This window comes from Durio zibethinus, chromosome 3 (genome assembly GCF_047325235.1).
Source record: "Durio zibethinus cultivar Kanyao isolate XHJ-2024 chromosome 3, ASM4732523v1, whole genome shotgun sequence".
In the NCBI taxonomy this organism is placed as follows: Eukaryota; Viridiplantae; Streptophyta; class Magnoliopsida; order Malvales; family Malvaceae; genus Durio; species Durio zibethinus.
In genome coordinates, this window is record NC_143164.1 from 6863573 (window position 1) to 6886398 (window position 22826).

The 22826-nt window shown below is 33.7% G+C and overlaps 2 protein-coding genes and 1 pseudogene across 3 annotated transcripts; 1 reads left to right on the forward strand and 2 right to left on the reverse strand.

Moving 5' to 3' along the window:
• The first annotated feature begins 342 nt into the window (after positions 1-342).
• Positions 343-1618, forward strand: LOC111301597 (small ribosomal subunit protein uS13c-like; annotated as a pseudogene). Its single transcript, XR_016340893.1, has 3 exons — positions 343-470; positions 974-1198; positions 1277-1618. The product of XR_016340893.1 is annotated as a small ribosomal subunit protein uS13c-like (transcript).
• A 1289-nt stretch (positions 1619-2907) lies between these two features.
• LOC111299845 (uncharacterized) lies at positions 2908-5898 on the reverse strand. The gene is made up of 4 exons (XM_022895322.2): positions 5267-5898; positions 4492-4611; positions 4221-4365; positions 2908-4038 (listed from the first exon to the last, which is right to left on the reverse strand). The coding sequence occupies exons 1-4, from the start codon at positions 5896-5898 to the stop codon at positions 3835-3837; spliced, it is 1101 nt and encodes a 366-aa protein (XP_022751057.1). The 3' UTR covers positions 2908-3834.
• An 11824-nt stretch (positions 5899-17722) lies between these two features.
• LOC111301603 (phosphatidylinositol 4-phosphate 5-kinase 1-like) lies at positions 17723-22590 on the reverse strand. The gene is made up of 8 exons (XM_089758324.1): positions 20977-22590; positions 20720-20884; positions 20368-20533; positions 20063-20173; positions 19761-19954; positions 19528-19658; positions 19337-19430; positions 17723-18615 (listed from the first exon to the last, which is right to left on the reverse strand). The coding sequence occupies exons 1-8, from the start codon at positions 22086-22088 to the stop codon at positions 18312-18314; spliced, it is 2277 nt and encodes a 758-aa protein (XP_089614450.1). The 5' UTR covers positions 22089-22590; the 3' UTR covers positions 17723-18311.
• Positions 22591-22826: the final 236 nt, after the last annotated feature.

Sequence of the window (22826 nt, forward strand, 5' to 3'; positions counted from 1 at the left end):
TAAGTATTAATTTTTTAGTCTGACTTGTTGAATTAAAAATTTAGACTGCATGACAATTGAATTCAGTCTTGGGCCGGGCCATTTAAGAGGAACGGATAATGATCCATTTCTATTTCCTACTGAAGAAATTTAATTTTGGGCTGATATCCCCTTATGAGCTATGACGCCGGCTAAACCTCATTTTAGGCCCATGTCAAAGTGGCAATTATAAGGTAGCGAGTTTATTTCCATTTTTACTCGAGCGAGTACCTTTGACGTCCCCCATTTAGAGAAGAGGATAGAGTAGAAAAGTTAGTAACACCTTCTTGATCTATAGTCCTTTCACTCTGTTCCGTTAACGAGAAAACTGAAAGGAAGATGGCGCAAAGCCTGGCAATGCCCGTAGCACCTTCATTTCCTTTATAGGCAACAAAACACGCTCTCTTTCTCTCCCTAAGACTGTTTCCCTTCCAGTTTCAAACCCCTTAAAGGTAAATTCCTTCTTATTTCATTCATTTCTGGATTTTCCTACTTTCGTTTTTGTTTTTTTTTTTGCCAATTTTATTTCATTTAATTGCTTCGCCCTCTGTTTAGGTTTCACTCAATTAAAAAAGAATAGAAAGAAGAACCTGAAATCTCATTATTGCTTTCCAATTTTTTCCATACTGTTGTCCTAAATTTTCGAAAACAGAAATTAATTCGATTTGTTTGATTGTTGTTTAGGCTTAATTGTTATAGGGTTTGCGCAAAGTAAGGTTCCATGTGTTTGAAATGTTAGTATTCAGAATTTTAGATGCTTTGTTGGTGATTGAAACTGAAAAAGTTTAATCATACTCCAAATGTAGAATTCAAAAGTTTGTGCTTTTTCATAGTTCAGCTGTACCTTTTTTAATGTTGGTTTAGGGTTTAGTGTTTTGAACTTTCGAAACGAAATTCTTAGCTTACTGTTCTTAATGTTGGTTTTTTTTATGTTTTCTGTTTTGAAATCATTTAGTATGGAAGTCCAAGCATAGAATGCGTTCGTGTTGGAGGAGTGGAAATTCCAAACAATAAGAGAGTGGAATTCTCTCATCAGTACATCCATGGGATCGGTCGCTCTAGGGCTCGAAAAATTCTCTGTGATCTCCAAATGGAAAACACAATCACCAAAGATTTGTCCGAGGAAGAACTCATTACGATTCGTGATGAAGTTTCCAAGTATATGATTGAAGGCGACTTGGTAATTTTCATTCTCCTGCTTGTCCTGTTTCAAGAGCTCTAACTGTAAATATTCACTAAGCTATTTCATTTTTTTTAGAGGCGGTTCAATGCTCTTAATATAAGGTGATTGAAGGAGATTTGGTGCTACAGAGGGGTTCGCCATATTCAGGGATTGCCTTGTAGAGGACAGCACACGAAAAACAACTGTCGGACTTTGAAGGGTAAGAGGGTTACTATTGCCGAGCCCCTCGTAAATCTAATTGGTTCTATTTTCGTAAAGTGATTACATGATTGTTATATTGGTTTTGAAATAAGTACATTGTAGTACAATATGATTTGATCATTCCTGTGTTGATGTCAAATTGTGATTTGCAATCTCTATAAGATCGGATGCACCTTTCAACTTTATATGTTTATGGAAAGCATATGAATTGCCTCATGACTTCATCCTCATGTCTTGGTCTGAAAACCAACTTAGGTCTAGTTTAACATTGTTGTTGTGGATGAAAAAAGTTGTGTTGAAAAAAATATGCTTAAAAGTATTATGAGAAAAATATAGTTTAAATATTGTAAATATTTAGTATTATTATGAAAAAATGTGTTGGTGAATTGAAATTTCCAAAAAAATATGTATAAAATGATTAGTTTAGAATGAGGACAATAAAGTTATTCTGCTCACAAGAATTGTGATTGAACTGCAAAAAAAATGCTTGATATTTACTTCATGGAAGTTCAAGAAATTTGTGTCGATGCAAGTGACTATTATTATCCCATAAACTCTATTATTTTTACTAATAATCCATTTTTGAAATCTCTAAAGCTTTGTTTGATTGATGTTTTTACTACAGTATTTATTTTTATTTTTATCTTCTTACTTTAAAAAAATATAGCCGAGCTTAAATTGAATGTCTTGTCCTTGATGTGTCTCCTGGAGTGCCAAAATGGCAGCTTCTAGGCAGTTATTTAGCATCTTCAGGGCATTGTGCTTTCGAAGTGGGTTTGAAACCCGTTCCTTCACCTGCTCAGTCTTCCATTCGGTTTAATTTTCTTCGGGGCCATCAAACAAGCCCCAAAAGTATATCATCCCGTCCCATGATCAGGAAATAAGACTGAGGCAGGGGAAAAAGCTATTCATTCACGCAATAATTCAATGAATAATTTTCAATCATCCCCAAACAATTCCAAAAGATCCTTCCCATTCCCATGGCTGAACCAAACGTGCGAAAAGGAAGGGCTTCAGATATCGATCATCCTGACAATCAGGCCGTCCAGGCCTTTAGAGCATAATGCTCTTAAAAAAAATGTGAATAGTGGAACCTGTAATAATCATGGCTTCACCGTGCCTCTGAGGCAGCTATTACTACAGTGAAGTAAAGCTGAATAGCTGATAAAGCCGAGATAAATTTATCCACATCTACTACAACCAACACCATACTTAGAGGTACAAGAGCACACTCAACAATCTAAAATTTAACGGTTTCAAAGCAGTACAAGCATACCCGACTACAACAAGTCAATACTCAACCCTATTATAGTTTTGTTTGGCAGATTTTATTTGTTATCCAAGAGGTCAAAATCCGAGGGGAATAGGGAAAGAAAAAGTTACAAGGATTGAATCTTAATTTTGTCAGAATTCATGTCCTAAAATAACTAAATGAAGCCTTTGAACTAGACCTCATATCCTATTTGTTTGGCGACTTTACAACTATTATTAATGCTCTTATTTTTCAAGCTAAGTAAATGGAAAGCAAAAGGTACAAAATTAACTCTGTCAGCCATTGTCAATCATCTTTTGATTCTACTAAGCCTTAAAAAAAAAAAAAAATCCAAGCAATGTAACACGCCTATATTTTAAAAGTATTTACGAATGTTACATCCCAGCAATCAGCAGCAGCATTGCATTGCCGCACCCCTGCAAAGAACTGCTAGAAAGTAACAGCACCTCCACTATGACAGCTTTAAGCAAAATAAATTGAATTCATGGAAGTGGAAACGTTATGCGATAGACAAGAGAGGGCAAAAACCTGAAAATGGACTAACACAGTTCAAATGGGCTCCCTTACAGGAAAGGAGAAAAAGACCATCTCTCAAAACAAATATAATAAAAAGAATTCATGGCATCAAGTCATCAACCATATGATCAAACTACAGGGCAAAAAATTGCCCAAAAAATTGGATTTCTGAAAGTAAGAAACATGCTAATACCATATAACAACATTACATATACGGGAAGGCATCCAAATGCCTCAAAAAAAAAAAAAAAAAAAGAAGAAAAGAAAAGCAGTTTCCATAGATCATACAAACTATAAATATTAAAAACCCTAATCCGCATTTCCAATTCACCCTAGAGTTTCAACACCAAAACAACCGCCATAATCCACCTAGGGGGGCAATGAAAACAAAGGAAACAGCTCTGATTTTTTTCAAGAGAAAAAATTTGGAAAACAGGTCTATGTTTTCATTTCACCCCCGATTCTGGAACATGACATTCATCTGGGGAGAGAATGAAAACACGGGCCATCTTACCGAACTAACATGCATAAAATTCATCTGCACCATTGCCGAAGGTTCTCGAGCAAAAGTTTAACCATCACGAAGCTAATATACCTAAATAAAAGAGAGCCTGAATATACACCCGGGGCGGCTAAAAGGGATTCAAGCTTTTTTCTTCTTCCTTTTGGTCATGATCATAACATTTTGATCTTTTGGAGTTTCAATTACGTGGGTGAGTCTGCCAACAAGGGTTGGCCCAGAGCTGTTGAAACCATCCCGTGGAGGGGAAAAGACCACCGGCAAGTACTCATTTGTATGACATGGGAAGGATGACTTCCGAAATTGTTCCCTTAAAGCATCTTTGCCCTGGAGAATTTCAATCAAAATGAAAGAGACGATGGTATGAATCAATCAACCCCTAACGTGAAAAGAGATTGAAAAACTTACGAGTGAAAAAAAAAATTCATCGCATTACACAACTATGTCAAAGAGAACAGAGGGGTAAAAGAAAGGAGAAGACCCTTTAAATGGAAAATGGCAAATCTTACCTGGAATTTCGCAATACCAATTTCACAGGTTTTCTTCCGACTATCTCCAAAGCTCCATTCTCCGTTGTTGAAGGCTCTATAAAACCTTAATGCAGCAACAGCACTTGTGAAATTGACAAATGCAAATCCCAAATTTAAATGAAACCTAGAAAAAATTGTCAGTAGCCGGTTGGATCAGAACGCCATAATTTTTAAGCTCAAATAATATAGAGTAGAATAAGAGGAAAACAAATAATGAGAAGAGGCAAAGATGATAATAGAGATTAATTACCCAAAATCCATGGGCAGATATAGGAAATCATATGCAGATTTACAGAAATTAGACCCTGGCTGAGCTTTTCTATTTTCAGTCCGACAGTGATAATCCAGCATGCGCTGCAAATCAACCCTTCTGTTCATTTATCAAAAGGAGTTATGTATCAATGGTAACATAGAACCCTGATGCATCTAGAAGTCGATGTTCATGTACATGCAGTTACATTCATGGTGTTAACTTTTGATGTGATGCGATACGTTTTCATGGCATCAATGTAGAGTACATGTGCCATGCATGTTTGGAAAAGCCATACATGAAAATGAACATTTCCAATGAAAATTAAAGAGATTTTCACACAAAAATTACTTCCGTACAGGTACAGACTACAAAAGGGGCAAACAAAACTGAAGAACCAATGGGAACACTGACTTCTCTTCTTCCAGCTTATGCAGACCATTCCCAGGTGAAACGTGGCAAAAAAAAAAAAAAAAAACTGAGACAAAGAGATGGAGAGAGAAAAGGAAGTGTTACTTGACCGCCATGGACAAACAACCTATAACAAACACAGAGAAACTCAAAAATGGTGAAAGAGATGGGTCATGTACAGTGGCTAAAGTAACCAGCAAAAGACACCGAATCTGGAAAATGAAACAAAATCCAGAGAACTAAGATAAATCATGGGTTCATGGCAGCTGAACCATGTATGGCAAGACATAAGGGAAAATAGAAACCCTGCAGAGAATAAATAAAATAGAAATAAAAAAAAAGGCACAAGAGAAAGAGAAACTACTGGAAGTGATTAGGAACGTTTTTGATCATGACAGAAGTCTTTCCATCAAGTTTTGTCTGTTTCTCATCGGTTACAGGAGGCAATAAAGGAACATCCGAAGAAGCTTTGATCTTCTCAGCATCCTCTTTTTTGACCCAAACCCCTCGGCTATGCATGGGATACTCTCTCGGTGGCTTCAACCTAGGAGGAATAAACCCCCATTTACCTTTCTTCTTTTTCTTAACGATCCTCTCAGACCAATAGTTTATCCCATTATATGGAATAGATTCTGGCCTATGGAACACTTTACTCCATGGATGTGGCTGTTTTTCTGAGTCATATAGGTTTAAACACCCTCCCTTATTATCCCATGTTCCTGGAGAACAATATCCAAAGCTAGGATAGGGACAGAAGTCAAGCGACACAAGGTGGTGTAAAAATATTCCAGATTGAAGTTCTGACACTTGCCGGAGCAGTGAGGGAGCTTCATATGAATGATGCGATTCCAAAGGAAACTGATGAGGCAGGTAAATTTTATCTTGCGGATAACGGGGTTCACCAATTGGTGGAATGGATTGAGGTTCATAGCTTGAAGCTAATGGGTTTAGTGGCTTAGAGTTTGAGTGTTTCACCGGGGAAGAGGAAGCAGACATCGTTGGAGCCGTGAACTGAAGAGGTGTAAAAAACAAAACAGGAACCGACTTTTTCTTTCAGGTTCAGGAACAGATTATTTGTAGCTGGATGGATAAGTTGAATTATACAGGAAAGGTCCCAAGCATAGTTTGATGTAAGAAAATTTGGAATAGGAGGAAAACAGATGCATTGAGAACACGAGAAAAGGAGATTTATTCAGGCTTTTTTAGCATGGCACAGCTGGCAGGGAAGTTTCAGGATTTTGGCTTACGAGAATCCCTGTAATGGTGAAAGTTGGAATGGGATGTTTCTGGTTATGACCATCCATTTAATGCTTGCCCCGTACTGCCCCCATTACATGACAAACCCAACGTGAGTTTTGGCGGCGTGATATAGAAAGAGACAGAGAAAGAGAGTCAGAGGTTATCCTTGATTCTCTATGCAATCTGTTCTCTGCGGGGCATATCGCCATTTCAGTTTTCACCTCTGGAATCTATTTTCATTTTCTTTTCATTTCAGAAGCGTATTTTTGTACTCTTCTTCAACTCAGGTTCGTATGTATTTGAACAGCTGTTAACAAATGAAAAAACACAGTACCAAGTAATGATTGAGCAAAATTTTTTTCTTAATCTTGGGCTAGTGTGATTTTTTTAGTTCTGGATACGATGCAATCAATCACGAAAATTTACTTGGGAAAGATGACACATGGTCGTGTTGTGGATTACTTTTTCTCGAAGGTTTTTCTGAAATAAGCAAAATCATTAACTTTTGGAAGATTGAAAGTTCACATCTCGCCAGGTTTAAGAAAAATCATTAACTGTTGGAAGATTGAAAGTTCACTTGTAGCCAGGTTTAAGAATGGCAAAAGACTGTTAATCATGAGTTGTTAAAGACTAAAGTAGCTGTTTAAATAAACACTTATTATCTACTCCTAATTTTCGTTGAAGACATCGAAGTTTATTAAAGGTAAAAGAAAAAATTTTTGAATTAAAATTCAATAATCAATTAAATTATTATTAAAAATTTAACTATTTTTATTAAACTAAAATTTTAATTGAGTAAAATAAATATTTAAAAATTTAAAATTTAATTAATAAATTTTTAAATTTTTAAATAATTATTAAATTTTTATTTAAGAATATTTTACCTTTATGCCTTTATTAAATTTAATAAATATTTTAGGTAAATCATTGCAGTATTTACACTGTTTAGTAGTAGTATCTGCCCTACTTTGTTTTCCTTTTTTAAGGTATATGCTAAAGTTTAAAATACTTGTGATCTTTATAAGAGTATAAATGATTAAAATATTTGATGAAAATTTTAAAAAATAAATTTAATAAATAATACAAAAATATTTTAAGTTTTATTAATAAAATAAATAATTTATGAATATAATAAAATTTATTTATATTCTATTCATTTCATTTAATAGATATGACATTCCATGCCATTATTTTTTTTAGTTTTTTATTCTTCTGAGCAAATAGTCATCTTTTATGCATGTGAAATTGAGCATTAATAATAGTGGCCAGAAAAGATATACATCACATGTTCATACATCCTAATAAATTACATTTTTTTATTATTTTGAAATTAAGTAGATTGTGTTTGTATAGAAAAACTCAAATTTCAAAAGATAAATTATTTGGTTTGATAAAATTAAACAAATTAAAATAAATTTGAGAAATGGGATCATTTATAGACAAACATGATTATATTTGAGAAATGGTTTCGCGAATGAAATAAGCCACTTAAACGGGGGGTTAAAATTCTATCTCATTTTGATTTTATATAGTTGAATTTATCGTATTATTAATTAAATTTAAATATTAATTTTAATAAAAAAATTTTATAATTATAATAATTATTATTATTTGTAATTTTATCAAAATTAATATTGTAATAAATTTTATTATTATTTTTAATCTCAAAATGCCATCAGTTTGTCTTCACACTAAAGGCAGCCATAAGCAATATTGTCTTACAGACAGTTCAGTGAAGCAAATGATAGATGGTAGAAAGAAAGAGAGGGAATTATTTAAATGGAAGAATACGACAGAGAATAGACATTTCGTAAATGAAAGAAGGGACCTTTTCTTTCCCCTTTTTTTCTTTTTTAGAGTTTGGAGATTGGTGTGAGAATCCCCAGGAGCAAAATGGACGATTTTCTAATTTTCCCTGTCAAAACCCTTTCCATTTTATCGCACCGTCGACTCTGTCCTACACCGTGTTTGTTTTTGTTTTGCTTCGATAGTCAAGGTTCTTTTCTTTACCTTTGAGCCATGCAAACCAAAAAAAAATCAGTAGAGGCTGACTCTGCTGCCCTGGAAAGGCTTTTAGCTTGCACCCCTTAACCCTACGAGCCTTGGTGCGTTTTTGGCAAAAATCACAGTACGAGAACGGGCTTGGCTTTGGGTTCTAAGCTATGGTTTGAAAGGCGGTTTCACTCTTTCAGTTCTGTTGTGGGTTGACTGGTAGTGAATGGTCTGTCATTTCATGCCATTCTTTAACTTAGAATGGTAAGCCAAGCGGGAACCCCATTTGCAACTGGTATGGAAAGATTTTGTGGAAACAAAAAGAGCTATCAACCTTTCAAAAAATAAAATAAAATAAATTTAGTACAACTTTTTTTCTTCACATAAATAGTTTCGTTTGAAAATAAAAAATTTTAATATTACCCCTTTAAAGTAAAAAACTGGATTGAAAGACTTTCTAATTTTGTGTATAATCAAAATCAGACAGACAAAAAGAATACAATATTTTGCTGATAAATAGATATAATGAAACAGACCCTTGTCAAGATTTCTCGCCTGCTCATTGCAAGTATATTGTCTTTTCACTGGACCTATATCCCCCTACACTGGGAACTAATTGAACACCATTTGGGAACTGAGAAACTGCATAATACCATGTAATTCTCTAGCTAGTACTTACCTGGTTCTTTTATTATTTTTACACTTTTAGTTTCATGTTAATTACCAGTGTATAATTTACTTAATCAGTATTAATTAAATGTAATGCTGCATCTGAGTTATCTAAGAATCAATTAATTTTCAACTTAAAAAAATAAAAAAATTAATTAGATAAACTGTATTTAGAATTGAAAATCAAGCATGCATGGTTATTTAGAATTGAAAATCAAGCATGCATGGTTAAAATGAGACAATGTGAATAAGGCACTAACACTTTTTTGGGTTAAATTTATGCTAATAACACTATAACCTTAAATTTCTATTATACCGAGGGAAGGGGAATAAGAAAATAATGCAAAAATTATTTAAGTTGGTGCAAAACAATTACTTGGTTTAAAGTTGATTTCATTTTGCAAATCGAAACAATTTCTGCCAGGGGAAGGAAATGGAAAAGCCCAATAATTGAAATAGTTTTATAGCAGAGTCAGTGGCCCAACGTGCTTAAAAATTGGTCTGTCATGTTGCTCATCACAAATTGAGTTAGGACCCCCCTAAGTGTTTAAGAGCCCTATCGTAGCCCATTTTGCAAGTCCTTTGTGGACCAAGTTTTAAATTCTTAAACTGTGTTTGCTACAGTAATCTCTCATATTCTGGATGCTGCAGGCCGCAGCAAGCTTTGCATGACGATGCCCCTTTAAAGAATCACAGCAACTAGTGCTTGGAAGGTAAGTTTTCTTCCATTTGGGAGTCACGAATGTTGATGGGAAGGACTTCCTCAATTACTTCCAATTAACCAATGAGTTATACAGCTGAAGACTATGTCAACAACACCAAAGAATTTCTTACTCTTGAGCTCCCTATCATCAAGGATTTCTGTTGCATCCATGGCTTGAATCATTTTCTCCTCCTTTGGCTTGTCCTCCACTGAATATAAAGCTTTCCTCAAAAACCACAGATTATAACTACTAAATCATGCTTGGATATTTATTTGAAAATTTTCAATGATGAATCTTCCAATAATCTTTGAATAAATTTTTGTCAATATTTTATGATCAATTGAATGAACTATTCAATTATCCCAAAAAAATTTATTAAAAAAAAAAAAATTTGAATGTGCTATTCCTGTCAACAGCTTTTGATAGTTTATTTAATGGTAAAAAAATTTCATATGGTCTTCAAAATATAACTGAATTTTGCCCGATATTTAACATTGATTTGTTGAGGAACAAACTTAATTTTATGGTAAAAAAAAAGATATATTTTTCAGTAGTCAATAAATTAATCTTTTTTATTCAATAAAATCCTCTACAACTAGAATAAAATTGAAGGCTAAATTAATTTTTTATGCATATATAGATCGTGTCCACAATCGGGATAATCATCAAGCTTGCAAATTTCTTAAGAGAAATTTTTTGAATCCGATTCAGATAAGTCACTATAATAATTTCTGTCCAACATCAAGAATGTTATTTTAAGAAAACAAAAAAATAAAAAAAAAATGAAATTCTAAATCAACAACGATGACATTGTTCCCATCTTGTTGTCCACTCCATTTTCTTTACTGAATTATAAGCCACACAAAACCAGCAACATCAACAGCCCAATACCTTTCACTCCTGTTTTGGAATTGTTTGTTTCTGTTTGTCCCTCAAAGGATGCTATTGCCAATGCCAATGCCATTGGCACTCAACTTTCACTTGTCTGCGATTTTGACAACAACAGGCTCTTTCCAAAATTCCTGTTCCATTGCCATCTATGGTGCTGTTCAACGATGTTGCAATCTTGGAAAATCAAGGGAATCACTCAAAATTATTTCTATTATTATGAGTAAGGTAGTTGTCATATATAGCTGGCTAACTTACAGATTTTCTCCCATATAATAAATTTTATTAAAAACTAGGAGAAACTCTCTACTTTTCCAAATTAAAAGATAAGGGAAATGGAAGAACTGCTTTTTCTTTCATTGTCAGCTGTTAGAGTAAACTAAATGAATTTAAAGCAAACAAACCAAAAAAGAAAAAAAAGCAGAAAAAACAAAAGGAGGCAGGTAGGGAAAGAAAGTCTAATTTGTGGAACCGAAAAATTGTATTATACACTACACCTTTTTGGAAGTTGAGACAATATTATTGTGATACCTTGGTTTTCATTTAGTAAAGGGATAATGGGTTTTTTTTTTTTTTCTTAGGTAGTATTTGTTAATGGGTAGGAAATTGAATAAAAATAACAAATAGGAGGCAATGTTTGAGGAAGTTTGAGTAGGTGTCCCCTTGTGTTGGGGATGATAGAGTTCTGTTTATTTGTAAAACCAATATTGGCCTAACTTTCTATTTTCAAATTTGGACAGCTTAGCCAGGTAAGGGACACCGCCCCTGCCTTTGATTTCAAAGTGGAAAGTTTGTTAGTTTCTTATCAGAATTCGACATGTCAAGAAATTCTCTCTGATTCTCTCTCTCTCTCTCATTTTACATGTAAAATATTAATAAGCATGAGAGTAATGATCCAACCGCTTTGTCTTTGTAATTATATGAAATCCGAAAGATCCAAGAAACAAGCCCCCAAAATGCTACTAGACTGCCATACAGCTAAGGCCAATTCTGTTTGATTAGACTGAGCCTTTGAAATCAGCAGTTTAAGGTTACATACCAGCAGACATTGCCAGTAATGTGATTAGACTTTGCTTGTTTCATGTTTCTCAAGGATGAATAAACAACGTTAACTATATATAAAAAAAAAATTTACTACTCCTATCTTTTTATTTTAATTAAAGTAGTAAGGTACAAAGGTTATATAATTAAGTTAAAACTTGAAAGAACGTTATTTTAAAGTTTAATTTTTTTGATTTTATGTTTAAATGTTATTATATATGAATTTTTTTAATTTTATATTAAATTTATTTAATTATATTTTGATTTGTTGATTAATTTATTAATTTATTTGATTATTTAATAATTTTTTAATATATAAACATAACATTTGATTATAACTGTAATTTTTTTATATTTATAATTTCATTAAAAAAATCTCTACATCTACACAAAACCAAAAAAATTTGAGATTGACTTTCTACTTCATAGAGTTTACAATTTCCCATGAAAATTGATGGCTAGAAAGGAAAAAGAAATCTTAGAGATAATTCGGCGATTCAATGCAACCAACCAAGCCACCTTGCCTTATTATAGAAGTATTGAAGTTGAAAAAAAAAAAAAACGTGTCTTTTGGACATCATGGGGACATTATAATTAGGAATTCAAACAACTTTTTTCTTGTATTATATATATGAAATATACTAATCAGTATTAATAATGCTGATTAAGATGATATTTAATTAAGAAAATAAATTTATAATTAATGTATTATTTTTTATTGAATTTAATAAAATAATGAATTAAATATAATTTTTTAAATAATATCTATAACCGGTTAATCGGATCCTATACATGTTTTAATTTTTGGTTTGGGTGGATGAAGTATAATTGCTGAATAAAAAGTTATTAATTATGGGGAAACACCATATCCCCCTCAAAACAACCCTTATGTTTTGTATGATTATTCCCTTTTCCCGACATAGGCCCGCACACCATTTGAGGATCTGAACCCATGAGCCCATTAGTCTTTATCAATGTCATTATGTATGCTTAGATTATTACAGATATGTTTGGCAACGTGTTTCACGTTGTGGTCAAACACAACATTGCATGCTACCCTTTGGATTTATCAACGTCTCCTTGAGAAACCCAGATAATTTTTATACATCTGTCATCTTTATATGAATATATATATATATATATATTACATGTATGTATGTATCAAAATATATTGGTTTTCTTTTGTCATGTCATATTTCTTAAATGGATTTTGATAATGCGAGCTTAATAAGAAAATCACAACCCCTCATTCTTCTCTTCCATGGAATAGTAAATGATAGTAATGACTTGGATTTATATAAAAAAAATTGTAGTAATTTTTATTCAGTTATCATTAAATCTTTTGGGGTTTGGATTTGAAGAATTATTTGAATAATGTTGAGGAATAAATAAGGGCGGCCATTCACTAATTCTTCAATTATATTGCAATTATCATAGATTTTTTAAAAATTATTTTTAGATATATAATACTCCTTTTTTTTTAATCTATATCTCAACTCTTACAAGGGTGAGTTTGGATATTTTAACCGCAATGAATGGGAAAAACTGTCTAATTTCAATGCCACAATCGCCCATAAATTAAACAAAATTGCTGCAAAATTTTGGTGGTCATTCATCCCTTCAATTCAGTTTCTTATTTGAAATATTTATATATTAAAAATAAATTAAAGAGCTCTTTTTTTTTTTTTAAGAGAAAGATATCACTTTGTCTCAAAGAAAAAAAGAATATGTAAGATATACATAGGACCCAGACCTCACTCCTTAAAGGCTGAAGAACAGTTGAGTCATAAAACACCATTTATTACAAGAAAAAAAAAGAAGCAAGTGAACGATCAATTCCTACCATCTAACACTTATACTAAAAGTAATTAATTAATAAGATTAATAGGGATTTCAGATAAGATAATTAGTTTGGCTTAGATTTAGGTCATTAATATAATGCGATCTATTGATCAAATCCATAGTTGCAGGCAGATATCTCAAAGAAATTAAAAAATTCCACGGGCACATGAAAACTGACCTGATTCCCTGGAGGGCCAAACTCCAAGCTCCAACCAATCCCAAGCAAGTCCTATAATTGAAGAACATGGCGCAGGGAGTTGGGTTGGTGACGTTATGGGGGGTTGTTTTCTAGGCATTAACCCAAAGGGACCAGAGTGATTAAAAACATAACAGTTCAGTTCGAAGGCAATACATAACACCTACTATTTGCATGTGATCACTCACCATCATTCTTAATTCCCATTCAATTAGCTGCTGCCAGCGGATTGAGATATTCTCATAATTAAATACCAACTACTACAAAGAAATTTTTTTTAAAAAAAGTACAAAGGCCAGTGGAAAACCCAAAGTCCACGTTTAACGTCTCAGTGTCATGGTACCTATATAGGAGATATATGCTTGTAGGGATAGATGCTAGTTTGGCTTGGATTTTGAGCCATGAAAGCCATGCTTTGAAATTTAAGGATATCGATCGACACAAGTGAGTTGATAACAGAATACCATCACAATTTAAAGCAGCAAAAGCTAGTAAGAGATCGATGAAGTTAATTAATTTACAGTTATAGTACTATTATTGATTAGTTACTATATTCTGAAGTAAATATACACATCTACCGACAAGAAGTAAATGCACAAAAAATATTAAGTCATAGAAAAAAACTGTAAAACATAGTATGGGGATCCACCTTTTTAAGTACATTGTTAATGGATACTACAAAATTCAAATTTTAAAAAATAAAAAAATTTAAAGGAAAAATGTTTTTGAATGCTCCCAAATCATTCATAATCACATTTTTCATCGATAAAATTAATAAATTTATAGATATATTTTTTTATAAAATATTATAAGTAGAGACAATAAAAAAGTTTTGATTCTTTCATTGCAATATATATATACATACATATATATATATATATATATTATGTTGTTAAAATTTGTATGTGATCGAGGGATTTCACATAAGAATCGATGAAATATCTATAATATTTTTAGCTTTAAAGTTAAAAAAAGTTTGCATTATTCCCAACTCCCTTAATTTTAACGTGCCTTTTTTTTTTCATATATATAAATAAAATGGTGAGACCCTAAAAAAAATCTTAGAAAGGATATGCAAAAGATACTCAATGATATTTTTTTCCCCTGATAAGGTGTTTGAGAAATGAAATGAAAACTACATCTTCGATATTTAATGGCGGGCCGAGTTGTTCAAGTACGGGGTTTAATGATTGATATTCCTGCACGTCGAGAGAGATGATGTGATTGCAAAAAATGCAGGGAACTTCGATATTTCATGGCGGGCCGAGTTGTTCAGGTACTGGGGTTAAATGGTTGATATTCCTGCACGTCGAGAGAGATAATGTGATTGCAACAAATGCAGGAAACTTGGGCTTTTGCGGCATTTTTGGATTGAAAGAGAACAAAGATTAATGAAATGTTGCAACCTTCGTAAGCTGCAAAGAGTGTTTCTTGTCACTTTCAAGCCCTTATAAGATGCCGTATGCTTCGAAAACTTCTCCTCTCTCTTATAAAAGCAAATGAAATGAACAAAATAAGTGCATTTGAGTTACTGTCAAAGTTAGGTTAGACGGAACTTTTCATGAATGAAGAATAAAATTTGTTGTAAATGAAATATGTGGCGGCTTTTGCTTTCACAAAAAAAGGGTACCTCTTTAAAAGGCAAATTAATATTTCAAACCGAAAAAATTAATGGAAAGAAATTAAGGATTTCAGCAAATTATTCTTTTTGTCCTATTATTGAAGAATTTTTTATTTAAAATTATCATAAATTGAATTTAATAATTAAAATTAAAAATTCGATATGGAAACTTTGGACTTTGCTGAAGAAAGCCGCCTAACTCATTACTACAATCTGGGTGCCGACTTATCGTTAGGTAAATCATTGTGAAAATTTATTATATTTTTTTATATAATTGATTAATTATTTTTGTTAATATTTTATATAATTATAAATTTTATTCCTTATAACCAAAAAATTATTTTCAAATACGGTTACATTTATAATAATTTTTTAATACCATTGATTAACTAATTTTTTTTAATATTTTATATCGACAACAAAAATGGTTACAAAAGGATTAATTTTTATTTTTTTTCTTTTAAAAGAGGAGATTAAGCTAGTGAATTAAATGTAAGTGACAGTTTGGTGGTGGGTGTAAAAGAAAACATTTGGTTCGAAGTGTTAAAGAAACAAGTAAAGCAGAGACGGCGTCGACAGAGAGAGGTGTAATGTTTTAGCGGTAGAAGCAGTATTAAATTTTCTTCGTTAATTTTGTTAGTAATATTTAATACTAAAAAAGAAAGAAAGAAAATGGTCTCAACTCCCGACAAAAAGAAAGCCCAAAAAAAACAGATGATACCAAATCTCTCCGTACAAAATTTGACTGAGGATAATTTTTTTAAAAAAAATTATTTTACTTTGTTACTTGTTATGCTTTTAATGCATGTAATTGCAACACAGCAAAGCAAAGATATACCCTTGTCTCTGATAAATTTGGCAGGCCTATAGTCTACTAAGTGGTAGTACCACACCCCATTTTTTAACTTTCTTTTCCACGCACTCACTTTCCCACCTTTCACGTTTTTCACTGTTTGGTTCTCGAGAAAATCGTTTCAGAAGATCTGCATTCGTGGACAACATTGATGAATGTTAACTGATTTTTAATATAAGGTTGAATACTTTAATGTGAATGAGTAGAGAGTGCACACTATATACTCCATTCAATAGCATGAAAATTTGGATTCTTTCTATCACATGTTTTTATGTTGTGTTCAATTAATTAATGTATAATCATCGGTTAAAATTAATTTAAATATATATTTAAATTGATTTTTTTTAAATGCATGAATTTTCTCTTGTTTTAATATAAAAAATTTTAAAAACTATATTAAAACGCTATTTAAATTATTATTGATTTTTATTTTTTATATTGAAAAATACATTATTTTTACTGTTATTTTATAATTATGGGCTGATTGACTCTGCCAATTAAGGATAAATCATACATGTCATTTCAATTTTCCCTTACGACAGAATCTGTTTTTTTTTTCTTTGGATAATGCTTTCTAAAATTTAAGAAACAACCCAATTTTTAAGTAAAGTCTTTTTCATTGAATTTCATCCAGTAGAATAAAAATGGAATAGTGAAATGATTTATTTTTGGTATTATTGGAATCAAATTTTTTTCTATTTTGATTTTCATAAAAAATTGCATAATTTGAAACATTCTTATGATGACTATGGTAAAAAAAAAAAAATCTAAGATCTAAAGTCAAATTAGATATCAAAAGAAAAAAATTATATATATTTATATACTCCAAAATGTAATCCAACTTTTTTTATACGAAAGAAAGAATAGGATGACATTAAGAGAAGCAAAACCAAACATTCTTGACTTCAACAGTCAGAACTGATCCTGATTTGAGGAAGAACGGGCATGAATAGATGATCAGTTGACAAATGAAAACGTTTGTCAAAGAGATAACCTAATCTAAACACTTTTTTTTTTTTTTTTTGGGTGGGAAGGAATTGATCAAAGAGACAGATCATATGCCAACGGTCCCACTGATCACCAGACCCGTGCTTTGGGTCTGAGCAATCAGACAGTAGAAGGTCCCAAACGAGGAAATAAAAAAACAAAGAGATAGGCAAACTCCACTGTATCCCTGAGCCAGACTTTGACAAATGACGCCCCCACCTTCACCTTCAGTGAAAAAGTAACCTCACTCTTCCCAATGGTTTAATTTACACAAATTTATGACAAGATTAACCATCCCCAATTTTAAAAATGGTGTGGGTTGATTGATTAATTAAATTTATTTGGGAGTCAACGGTCTTCCTGTTTGTCCTAAAATTTGCTTTGCCAAACATTTCTTTATTTTCTTATTCGACCATTCCAATCTGTCTTCAGAGTTTGCTAGAAAATATATATATATATGTATATATATATAAAAGAAACAGTAAAGAATAAGGAAGGGTAAACAAAGAGGGGAAGAACAAGAAACACAAGGGCATCTTTTTCTCTTTGCTTTCTCTACTTTTCATGTCTCTAACCCCTTTCCTTTCCTGACCCAATGCCTCCCTTTCACTGCAAAAGCAAAGCAATAACCCCATTTTTTTACTACAATGGCACTGCCCCATTTATATACACAACTGATCAAAGGAGAGACAGAGAGAGATGAGAGATCCCATGGGTGTATGGGACCCCTCTCTCCTCTCCTCTCCTGGCAACCTGATTCAAATAATTCTTTTTTTTTTTTTACTTTTATATATCTCACAGAAAAAAAAAATCATGAAATTTCATAAACTATTCCATCCTTTTCTATAAGCTGTACACTTTCTTATTCCAAGTCTCCTCTCCTCTCCTCTCCTCCCCCACTTTGAATCTTCTCTCTGGGAAACATCTTCTCTGTTCCCTATACCTATCTTTCAAATCTTCACAATTCACATTCCTCGGTTACCACAAAAATTTCACCCCAAGAAAAGGAAATTGAAAAAAAAAAAGAAGATAAATAATTATAAAAAAAAGGAAACCACCAGAATCCATTTTTCCCTACCCGCTTTTAATGTACAAGCGCCTGCGCCTTCAATATAATGATATGATGATGGGCTGATCCTCAAAATTCAGACATCACCATTTACTCAAAAAAACTGCCGCCGCGGAGCACCCCCCACAAATTTACAGCCAGTCAGTGGCTTGTTTAAGTGTGTCCCGTGGAGTATCAGCTCGAGGATAGTAACAGAAGCTGCATAATTACCAGCATTAGCACTCCAGAATGGTAAAGTCAAGAATGAAGTCGCATTTTCTCTGACTAGACAGGCAAGATATTTTATTCCAATTTGCCCTCTCATGATGCTACCTGTCTTCGACGAAAATTCTTCCTATAAAATCCCGAAATCTCTTTGAGTAGAGTTTTGGATCTACGGCTGATATTGAAGTAGGATCAGCTTGTAGGGATTTGTATGCATGCTCTAATTTCTTGCTGATGTCGTAATCTTGTAAGATATCAATGACGCCAAAGTATAGGACTACTTCATAAACTTCACCACTACGTGAAAAGTGACTGACTCCACCCTGAGTATACTGATCAAAGTCACTTCTTCTCGCCATTCGCTCTGCCCTTGCAGGCATGTTTGCTCCAAGCCTAATCAATGGTTTCCTGATAAAACAAAATTACATACAAAATTTGAATTCAGTCGGCGTTGTTCATCCTCTAATAAAAACCGTAAGTTTTCTTTCACCACACTAGAAAAATCAATACAGAGCATGAGTTTTTGGAATTGCATCTAACTAGCATGCTCATTTCAGATTTAATTCCCTAAAATTATCTTGTATGCAATACAATTTTTTACCAAGGCAAATCTAAAAATGCTATGTCCTGTAGTGCTGGATCAAAATCATTATAGGGAAAAGAGATATTTAAAGAGAATAATTAATGATAAGTTTAGAAGCTTCAATTGCACTCTCCATTATTCATGTCCACCAAGTTCATGAATCATTAGAGAGAAACATGATAATTGGCAACAAAAAACAAGGAAACCCTTGGTTCTTATCTAGAATCATAAAGAAACACAATTGCTACATGCCCCACAAAAATTTGTGATTTTCTGAATTGTACCCACAAGATCACTCATACAACATAATCAACCTTCAATTATTTCATGGGGTATGATCAAATTAGACCAAATGTTGGCAAATTCCACCACAACGGAAAGACACAACCCAACATAAACGTTACATGCATTAGTGACAACACATAAGATCAACAGTTAACCAAGAAATTAAAAATCTAATCATTGGGGGGAGGTCTTGCCTAATTCCATATCTATAATAGGCAAATAACTTGAACCACAAAAATCAAGGGAGACAGCAAAACATACCGGCCAGCTAAAATCCGATCCATGTCTTGTAACTCTGCCTCAAGGAATCTACAGCCACGCATAAACTTTTCATTTTGATATGAATCCTTTTTGCCTGCATAAGGCACGCATAATCAAATATGTATTCTTACTGCAACAGAAATTCTCCATTCAGATTTCATATGAAATAGTATGATTGTCCATAAACTTACCAGTGCGCAAGAGAAACGGTGATAACCCCATTTTATCACCTCTATTATCATCACGAAAGTGTAGTCCAACCAAAAGACTGTAATCCATAATTCTCTCAGCCTCTAAGAACTCACAATCTCGATCAATTTGCCTGCCACCATTTGGTTAGAGGAAATTAACGATAAATGTGAGAGGGATGAAGGAACATAAGAGGAGAGGGAGCGATGGTAAGGGAAGAAGTAAAATAGCTTACTTCATAAGCTCCGAGAACCAATTTCTTTGGAGGCGAAACACAAAATTCAGATCTAGGTCTTTCAGGGTTGTGGTTTCATCAATTTCCTCTGCTGGCTTATCAGTTGAGCGGCCGTGGGAGGATCCTTTAAGATCAAACCGTCTATGGATTCGGTACTCAGAACAGAACAAATTGCCCATCACAATGAACCGAGTCTGGTATTTAACAACAATAGTTATCAAACAAGTGAGAAAATTTCATCAATGAACAAAACCTTGAATATGAGTAATTCATTTTATTTTCAATTTATTTCATACACTTACCTTCTGGCCACCAATAGGTTTGACACAATGCACACCATAGAATTTTGTCACAAGGGAATTTTCATACCGACAAACATGTTGGTAATAACTTGGAAGCATCCTTATAAGGACCTGACATAATTAATAAAACTTTTGATTTAGTCTAATCATCCTACCTATAAAAAAAAATATTTAGTTTAACCAAGAAAGTAATGTGAAAAATGAGAAACAAACAATTTACCGGCTTTTAATAATGCCATTTGAGAAATTAATACATCAAGACAAATAACAACTTTAACATGACGTCAAATGGGTTGGCAACTAACCTTGAGTTCTGATTTCTTTACTGTCTTTATCATGAATCTGTCATCTTGAGTAAGGTAAAAGAAGCTTCCACTCTTCCCCGGAGAAGAAAGCTCTCTAAGGGCATCATTCCCGCAAATAGCTAGCATGTAATCAGCAGGATCCACTTCGAATAGCTCCCTCAAATGTCTAAAAATACCAAAAGGAATCCATTCACCAACTTAGCAAAAAGCAATTGTAACAAGAGTGGAAGCAAAAGATTATTTAAACAGAATAAATGGACACTTGTATGCAAACAAGCAAGCCCATTACTAAGACCATTTTTATCCTCAAAATTTGCAGATAAACCAACTAATTAAAGCGTAAGGAACATACCTAAACACCACTGGACAATAATCTTTCCATCGAAACTCCGCAGATTGATGAGGCGGTGTAAGCTTTGATCCTTCAGGTGGAAACCTCGTCCAGAACTTCTCTTTGGGATCAAAATCAGTCGGCTTCAAATCCCGCACCATCGAAGCATGTTTCCCAACAGAATACCTATAACAAAAAAATCACCAAAAATAATCAAACCCCCGAATCCAAAGATCAAAAACATATATTCACCATCAAAAACCTCCAAAAAAATTCACCTGATACCCAATTGCAAATTAAGCATTAAGTCATAATTCTTATGGCCTTTGGAAATCATTTGTCCTGGCTTCTTAATTTCCCCACTAAAACAACAAGGATTTCTTCTAAATTGCCTAAACCCATCTCTGTAAATCATCGAAGCTTCCACATTATCAATTATATCACAAGTAATATCTCCTGCTTCACCATCACTTTCCCATATACAAATCCTCGGAAAATTCATATTTCTTTCCCCTAAGCTTCCTCTTCCATCTACCGATGATCTTTTCCTCGGTATAACCACCAAACTCTCCTCTCCTTTAAGACAATGCTCTTTCCCGTCGTTCCCATAATAAAATGTTCCGTTTAACTGTTGAACTTTCTTCACGTTATCTTCGTTCCAAGCTCCGATATAACAACTTCCATCCGGCCAAGTGAAAACTCCATTTCCTTTAGGGACTCCGTTTTCCCATTGCCCGTCGTAACGGTTTCCGTTTGCCCAAATCAGGGTTCCACGACCAGAGATAACGCCGTTTTTCCATTCCCCGACGTATTCATTCCCATTACTCCAAACATAACGGCCGTGTCCGTCTTGCAGGTTTTTCTTCCACGATCCTTCGTAGTAATCCCCATTGGCATAACGTTTATGGCCGTGGCCATGTTTTCGGTCGGAGCTCCAAAACCCACGATACGTGTCCCCGTCGGATCCGACAAACGTCCCGAATCCTTCCATCCGACCCGACTTGAAATCGCCTTCGAAAGTGGCTCCAGATGGCCACGAGAACTTCCCTTTCCCGTAGGCTTTCCCGCGACGCCACTCGCCTTCATACATGCACCCGTCTTTCCAAAGGTACTTTCCCGTTCCGTGTGGCGCGTTACTGGAGAAACTACCGATATACAGATCACCGTTGGGGAGGAGTTTCTCGACAGTAGCACCTGTACCCGCGGTCACGAACGCTGCAGCGGTAGTCGTAGGAGTCACGCGCCTAGTCGTGGCTTGAGATCGGGTCCGGTGATGGTGAGCCGTAGGAGTAGTAGCAGCAACCACCAGGTGGCCTTTCTCCTCGTCGGATTTTTTCTTCTTTGTGTTTGAAACAACACCGCTCTGCTCATTGAACAGTGCTTCGTGCATCTTTGAACTCTCTTCCCTTTCTTACTTGAAAAAAAATGTCTTACGTTTTTTCCTTTCTGTTATATTTTACTCTTCGATTCCTTCCTCAACTTACTGCATTTGTGAAACTGAATGAAAACAGAGAACCCGAAACGACGCCGGAGAGATGAACATTTCCGGGGACAAATTTCTTCTCGTTTTTTGTTGTGTTTTTGCTTTTTCTGTTTTTAAAAACTTTCTTCTTTTTCCCGTGCTTTGTGTTAGGAGAAATGTGGGAACTGGAATCCTACGAACGCAAACAGCACAGAAGAAGAGAGAGAAGGAGAAAGATACAGAGAGACAGAATTAAATGAAATGAAACCCAAAGTGAAAGAGAGGAAGAATTAAAAATTTAAAAAAAAAAAGGAAAATAAAAGTTTTTAAAAAATAATTTAAAAAAAAAAAAAGAAAGTGGGAATTTGAAAGAGAGAAGATGAAAGAGGATTTGCCTAGGGAAACGTTGCTCACTATGCTCTGAGTGTGTAAGGCAATTGTAATGTTTTTGTACCTGTTAACCAGCTCAACTTCTACTACTTTTATTTTTTCTTTTTAGTTTTTAAATACCGAATATACCCTTGTGTTTTCTCCAAAATATCGGGATTCCAAAACATATTATCTCTTTCCACCATTTTTTTTCCTTCTTTTGTTTTCATCGTGACGTGACGGAATCATCGTCTGGGAAATGGGCGGGTACTGGTGCGTCATTTTGTGGCTGTTTTG

Coding starts and splice junctions, on each gene's coding strand:
- LOC111299845 (XM_022895322.2), bottom strand. CDS start 5,898: ATGTCTGCTTCCTCTTCCCCGGTGAAACACTCAAACTCTAAGCCACTA. Junction 4,612..5,266: donor AACGTTCCTAATCACTTCCA/GTAGTTTCTCTT, acceptor ATAAATGAACAG/AAGGGTTGATTTGCAGCGCA. Junction 4,039..4,220: donor TTGGTATTGCGAAATTCCAG/GTAAGATTTGCC, acceptor GAAATTCTCCAG/GGCAAAGATGCTTTAAGGGA.
- LOC111301603 (XM_089758324.1), bottom strand. CDS start 22,088: ATGCACGAAGCACTGTTCAATGAGCAGAGCGGTGTTGTTTCAAACACA. Junction 20,534..20,719: donor TATTGTCCAGTGGTGTTTAG/GTATGTTCCTTA, acceptor TGGTATTTTTAG/ACATTTGAGGGAGCTATTCG. Junction 19,659..19,760: donor TGGTTCTCGGAGCTTATGAA/GTAAGCTATTTT, acceptor AAATGGTGGCAG/GCAAATTGATCGAGATTGTG.